Consider the following 7,774-nt stretch of genomic DNA (forward strand, 5'->3'; position numbering starts at 1 on the left):
CTTTGAATCAGTCCAACATTCTTTTGATATCGAAAAAGCCAATGAAATTTGTATTTAATCTCCAATTGTCCAAACCAAACAAGCTAATTCTTGGCTCAATTTTGTTGATGAATAGCCTATGTGTGTCAATTTTATTTGACATTTGCTATTGTTTTATTCTTATAGCCTTAATCAACTAACTAATTAATACGGAGTAGGTAACGATACGCCTCCGCTACAATAAAAATCATATTTATAAAGCTTCATTAATTGAGATTATAAACAATAAACACAAATTTGACACAAATTCTAGAATAAGACGGTCCATTTATATAAAAGATTTGTTCATTTGGTGTTAATAAATGTGTTATCTTTTTATATAATAATAGGACCGTTCACACCAAAATTATGGCAAATATGAATGCCATATAAGGGATTGAATAGCGTAACTAGATGAAAAGAAGGGAAAGAGTAAGCCACAAATGCAAAAAAATGGTCAACGAAAGCAAATAATTGGGTATAAATTGGTTAGTGTCCTTTAACTTTTCACAACGTTTTTTACGCATATACCCGACAAAATCATAGCTAAGGAAACACAAACAAAGTCCCCTATACTTGTATAATTCTTGTATTTTGTTTTGCATGTACCATTATACTCGTAAAACTCCTCTCTTGCCCTTCTGCTTTCGACAACACACTTTATACACATTCACTATTTTACTCTACTACCTCGAGCAGTGTCTCTTAACCTATTCATTGACATATACTTGTACTACTCTCTTAAAATTTGAATGCCCCGATCCGATCCGATCCGATCCAATCGGAACCAAACCATGGATAAATCAATATGGATATAACTTAGTAAAAATTTACTTGGACGACTTTTAATCATCTATACAAATTCAATTGAAAAGAAAAAAAAAATTAAAAATGACTAATTAAGTAACTACTCAATGCGAAATGAATGTAACATGTAACTCCGAACTTAAACTTCCTATTCCCCATTCATAGTGAAGTAAGAAACTCACTACCATGGAACCAAAATCATACGAACTTAACAACCTTGAACAATAACTCATGTGAACGAATCCAAAATAATCCAATCTAACGTAGTAAGTAGTACGTTTGACACGTTCCAACATAAACAACTCGTTTATAAGATATGTCGATTAACAGCGAAAGAAGGAGAACATGTTTAAAACCCTTTTCTATTTGCCTAAATAGCCTCCAAAAACTAACTTATAGAAGAATAGTTGCATACTCCCTCTATTCCGTTCATTTGGTTACCTATAATTGTTTTACACGGGTATAATTGTTTTACACTGGTAGAACTGGTTAACTATCCAACCATGCGAGCAAACCCGAGGACCAACATTGTTGACCCAATTCCCCAACCCACATAACTCTATTCATAACTAGACCTAAACTGCGCCCAATAGACAGGATTAAGGTTAACTTCCCCGTCCCAACTCACTCATAACTAGTCCACGAATCAGCTCAGGATCAGTTCGTCTCACCCTCCCTTATAACCGGGTTAGGGTTGTCTTGCCAACCCGAACTCGTCACTTAGTCCAACCTTAACCGACCATGGCCAACTCTATACACACAAAACCTGTATTTATGAAACTTAAGACTCTATCTCCGAATTTGTTAGGAGTATTTTAATCTAGATCTAACAAATGGGTTACTTTGGTCAGGTTATTTTCGGGTCAACAAATTATCAGGTCATTTTAAGTCGGATCTCTTTGGGTCAGGTCGTCATGGGTAGTTTTGAGTCATTTCGAATCAGGATTTTGCTAACTAATTCATTTCGGCTCATTTTGGATTTATCAGGTCATTTCAGGTCCCTCCAAGTCGGAGCACTTTAATCTTGGGTCACTTCAAACCTATTGAGACAAATTCAAATCCGGTTTTTCTATCCTATGCCCACTAGGCATAGGAAAAGAAACTCAATGAGGAAAAAATTAATGATGTTTTTCTTGTAAAGTGATAGAATATTGTAATTTCCCATAAAAACATCATTAATACTTTCCTCTTTGAATTTCCTATCCTATACCTAGTGGGCATAGGATAGAAAAACCCATTCAAATCATACTTTTCGTATCCCATATCAAATTCGTGTCGGGTCAACATTACCAGGTCTATTTTAATCAAAAAACGATTGGTATGATCAATATCCACAACAACAAAAATAAACAAAATGTAAACAAATATACAACTGTCTTCCAAGATCTCCTGTTATATAAAAAAAGACAAGCGTGATCTCAGTCTCCTTTTACTTCTCACTTAAAATAATCCCTCAAACACTCTTGACTCTCTTCTCTCTTCTCTCTTCTCTCTACTCTTCTCATACATCAATTTCTCTGCTCTCAAATTACCATCAATGAGGAAGCTTTTTCAGACCTGTTAAATCCATCAATGCTCCCATTACATTATTACATTACCATGAAAACATAAAAAAAAAAAATCACATCTTTCTTAAAACCAAGCAAAAAAAAAAATGGCATTTTATGATGAATTATATTGTGAAGAAGAAAAATGGGAAAATGATGATGATGAAGAAAATACTGATTTTGGAAATTTAATGCCATTAATGTTATTAGAACAAGATTTGTTTTGGGAAGATGAAGAACTTCAATCTTTATTTATTAAAGAAAAAAACCAAGGAATTTTTAATAATAATAATAATAATAATAAAAATATTAATATTAGTTTAATTTGTGGAAGAAAAGAAGCAGTTGAATGGATGTTAAAAGTGAATTCATATTATGGATTTAGTGCATTAACATCAATACTTGGTGTTAATTATTTTGATAGATGTATTTCTAGTGATATTTCTATTATTCAAGAAGATAAACCATGGACTATTCAACTTGCTGCTGTTACTTGTCTTTCTCTTGCTGCTAAAGTTGAAGAAACTCATGTTCCTTTTCTTTTGGACCTTCAAGTAAGTCTCTTTTATTTACATTTTTCGGGTTTTTGTTATGTCGATAAATGATAGAGCGTTACCAGGTGGTATGAGCTACTACATTGTTGATTTGGACTTACATAGATTAATGACCATGTGGAATGGTTAGTTTAATTTTGATGATGTTATCTTATTTTCCTTTTTTTTTTTTAAGGTTAATGTAGACGGGTTTTCAACGTAATGATCCATTATAAAAGATTGGAGCATAATGTTGATTTTATCTAATTTCCTTTGTTCTTAAGTTGATGTAGACGGGTTTTGAACGTAAAGATACGATTTTTAGGCACAAATTCTTGTTTCAGACGTACATTTTTGGTCTTATTTGTCAGACGGATAAAATATTGCCATTTTTTAAGAAAATATAACCAATTAATTCACAAAATGTTATGACTAGAGGTGTCATTTTTTACCCTGAAAATGATGTGAACAATAATGGTAACATGTTATCAAAAAATTAATAACATTTTATTGTAAAATGATGACATGTTATCCGTCTTATTTCAGACCAAAAGCAATGGTCTTAAGAAAAACGGACCGATTTTTAGGACGTATTATAAAAGATTGAAGTATAATCTTATAGAGACTGTACCAAGTAAGTGTAGAAAGAAATGTTGCTTAGTTTAATGAACATGTAGAAAGAATAGTTTAATATTGATGATTTTATCTAATTTTCCTTTTTTCTTAAGTTGATGTAGACGGGTTTTGAACGTAAAAATACGGTATTTTGGATCCATTATTATAAAAGATTGGAGTATAATCTTATGTAGACTCTACCAAGTATGAAAATGTTGCATAGTTTAATGAATATGTGGAAAAGTAAGTTTAAATATCAATAATGTTATCTCATTTTTCTTTTTATTAAGTTAGTGTAGACGGGTTTTGAACGTAATGATATGGTTTTTAGGATCTACTCCGTATTACAAAAGATGGAAGTAAAATCTTATGTTAACTCTACCAACTATAGAAATGTACATAATTTATATGGGAATTATCTCATTTACTTTTTTTTCTTGAGTTGATTAGACGGGTTTTGAATGTAATAACAATGTAATCGTATATTGACTAGACCAACTATAGAAATGTACATAATTTAAGCATGTGGAAAAGTAAAGTTAATATCGATGATATTATCTCATTTTTTTTTCTTTTATGATAAGACGGGTTATGAACATAATAACACGATAAATTAACAATATTTATGATGTTATATGTCAAGGTGGAGGGAGCAAGGCCAATATTTGAACCAAGAGACATACAAAAGATGGAAATATTGGTATTATCAACACTAGAATGGAAGATGCATCCAGTAACATCAATATCATTTCTTGATCATATAATCAGACGGTTAGGATTAAAGAATCATCTTCATTGGGAATTTCTTAGGAAATGTGAAGACCTCTTACTTTCTCTTCTTTCTGGTAAGCATGAAAAAAAGCAAATGCATTTAATGTTTTGAGCATTTTAATCAATTTATTATCATGACTTTTCTTAGTTCTAGTCTTTGTTTTTCCTCTTAAAAAATGAGACAAATTTTGGATTTTTTATATTTAAATAGTTGGGTTTGTCACATGTTTTTAATTAGTTGGTCTTATATGGGTCTTTTGTATATTACTCCCTGTCTCATATTATAAATCGTTCTGAAAAAAAAGTGTAAATTACCTTTTTTTTATTGTTGTTTTACATTGCATGTCATCACATGAGAAGAAAATAATTAATGGAGTGTTAACAGAGGACAATTAAGCATTACCATTCATTTTGATTGGCGTAAAAAGTGTTTTTTCGTATTTCTAAAGGTTAATAATTAATTATACATAATTTATAATTCATCTTTTCCCAAAAAAAAAAAAATCGTAATTCATATGCAGTATGCTAAAACAACTTGTAAAATACTCCGTAGAACAAAGGAGTAAATATATATCGTTGCAATCATTTAATGAGGTTCATTGCGATATGATATGATATTTATATAAAGTGAATTGGTTTTATTTGAATATTATAGTAATTAATTAATTGATGGTGTTTATTTGATGATGAAATGTAGATTGGAGATTTGTGAATTATCTACCATCTGTGTTGGCAACTGCAACAATGATGCATGTAATTGACCAGATTGAGCATTGCAACCCTCTTGAGTACCAAACTCAGCTTCTTAATGTGCTTAATATTAGCAAGGTTAGTGTTTTTCATTAATTAATTTAGTTTATTCACGCTTCTGCACTACAGTTATTTTATCGTGGATAAAAAGATGCACAAAGACCGTACTATACAAACGGATGGTCGATAAGGCGTTACACTTGCATGTATTGTCCATAATAAATCCGTCTTGATAACATGATATGACATTTTGGCATTAATCACATTTATTATTATAAGCAAAAGAATGTTTTGTCCAAAAAAAGTAGTGAACTAATGGTCTAATACTGCTAAGTATGGATGGATATAATGCAGTCTGAAGAGTACAACTGTACAAGGACCATAAGTCCATCCATGTAATGAGAGATTGCTAGAGTTCTCAAAAGTCAAATCTCAAGTAGTCCCTTTTGCCTTTATAACACAAGGGTAATATGGTCAATAATACACTTGTTAGGTGATGATATGATATCTATGCATAAATGATCAATACGGAGTATAAATTTTTTAATACAAGTTTTAGTTAGATTAACCTTTGTTGGTTGGACTTGGTTAGAAGTATGACAAGTATCTGATATGGGTGTGTGTTCAGGTGTCAGATACGTCTATTTTACGAAAAAAGTCATGTTTTTGGTCTAAAATGAAGTGTCCGAGTGTCCTAACCACGTCCGAATGATGAGTGTCTGACACGGGAATGCAATCTATTCAATATTGAAGAGTCTGAGCAACATAGGGATTATCGGTAAAATTATTAAGGGTAATTGGGTTGTATTTAAGCATTAAATACCTTCTAATTTGGATATTAATTTAGGAATTTAGAACTAAATTACACATTAACCAATACAATTAATGCATATATCAATTATTTCCTCTTTTGATTTCTTAAATACAACCCACTGAGTTGTATTTATCATTACCCAATTATTAAATGTTGAAGTAGTCTAAGAGTGTTGTACAACATACATAAACCTTAGAAATACTTACTCCGTATAAGTTATTACAATAGGTCTTGGTATAGACGGGCGGGGCGAACAGACGGGTAAAGACCTCCAATAAAATGAGTAGGGGGGACAAGGTGGGGCACCCTCCATGTGCTTCCCACTTTATGGCAAACGGATATTTTGTGAGGGGAAATGGTATCCGTCTATACGTATAGACGGATAGTGTCCGTCTATAATGAGAATTTGTGAAGTTATTATACATCGCTTATTTTAGAATTTTTGCATTAATGATTTTGAATGTTTATTTGAATAGTTCAATAAAAGTTGGACTAGAAAACAAGCATTAACAACATTAATAATCCTAGAGTCCTAGAGTAGTCCTCGATATCATTTTGTTTTGTTTTGTTTTGTTTTGTTTTGTTGTTTGTTTCACACTTACACCAGTTTGATCAGTGTGATTCAGTGAACTGTACTCCATCATGTTTAGAAGTTTCACATATTGACAACTTAGACACAACTCTTTGGTTTCTCAACCCTTCACTTATTTTGCTTAATGACAAACTTTTTATACTAAATTTAATCTATTTTTAATCACTTACACTTAGAAATGTGTGATTTTTTTTGTTATTTTTGGTTAATTTGATCCCATTTTTGCTCTATTCTCCCTTAAAATCACAGCAAAGTATAATAAGGTCTTATCTGGGTAGTATCGAATTTTGGTATGGTACGTTTTGATGCACTTAGGCCCTGTTCTTTTGGACTGAAACTTATAAGATCTGAACTGAACTGAACTTATAAGATCTGAATTGAACTGAACTGAACTTATAGGATTTGAAGTTAACTTAAATTAAGTGACTTTAAGTCCAAAAGAACAGGGCCTTACTAGTACGAAAATGACATTGAGTTTGAATCGGAGTCTTACTCTTTGTAAGATCCCTCTCATTGACTCATCGAGTTTTGGTATGGTACGCTTTAGCATCTCCCAACACTTGTAATATACGTTTTGATGCACTACACGTCTAGACTAGTACGAAAATGACATTTGAGTTTTGGCCGGAGTCTCACTCTTTGTAAGATCCCTTCCGATATATGGAGTAACTTAAATGGGTTATTCACATTGTCGTTAGGAGGCGGATCTAGAGGTGCACAAGGGTACACGCGAAATAGGTCAAGGGTTCGAGACTCAATGAGACCATTCTTTTTGGAAAATCAATTAATTGGTGAATGTTGTCGCTCACAATCGTCTATTGTTAAATTTTGCAACAGGAGAATGTGAAGGATTGCTATGATCAAATTGTGGAGACATCGTCGAGGAGAATTGAATCCGACATTCCCAATTACAAGAGGAAATTCGAGCAAATGATGATGAACAACAATTCTAACACAATTCCAAGTAGTCCAAGTGGAGTGATGGATGCATATTGCTTTAGTAGTGATAGCTCCAATGACTCATGGGGGGTAGCTACTAGTATTGACACCGGTGGCCGAATGTCGGTTTCTTCGTCGTCTCCAATGATAAGGAAGAAAGGAAGAGTTCATGAGCAACCCATGACATTGCAATTGCCTTCACTTTCAAGAGTCTTTGTGGATGTCGTCGAAAGTCCTCATTGATTGAGAAATTAAAACTCTTCCGTCCCTAGCTAGTATGTCCTAGTGATCGGAATTTTATAAATGTTCGAAACTTAATGAGTCGAGCCTTGCTACTTTCATTGCTCCTCTTTAAAGAAATTGGGAACTTATATTTCTCTCGTCTTCA

General features: G+C 32.5%; 1 protein-coding gene across 1 annotated transcript; it reads left to right on the top strand.

Moving 5' to 3' along the window:
• The first annotated feature begins 2,247 nt into the window (after nt 1-2,247).
• Nucleotides 2,248-7,774, top strand: LOC141648416 (cyclin-D3-1-like). Its single transcript, XM_074457072.1, has 4 exons — nt 2,248-2,926; nt 4,164-4,365; nt 4,989-5,119; nt 7,285-7,774. The coding sequence occupies exons 1-4, from the start codon at nt 2,480-2,482 to the stop codon at nt 7,627-7,629; spliced, it is 1,125 nt and encodes a 374-aa protein (XP_074313173.1). The 5' UTR covers nt 2,248-2,479; the 3' UTR covers nt 7,630-7,774.

Source organism: Silene latifolia, chromosome 3 (genome assembly GCF_048544455.1).
Source record: "Silene latifolia isolate original U9 population chromosome 3, ASM4854445v1, whole genome shotgun sequence".
NCBI classification, from domain to species: domain Eukaryota; kingdom Viridiplantae; phylum Streptophyta; class Magnoliopsida; order Caryophyllales; family Caryophyllaceae; genus Silene; species Silene latifolia.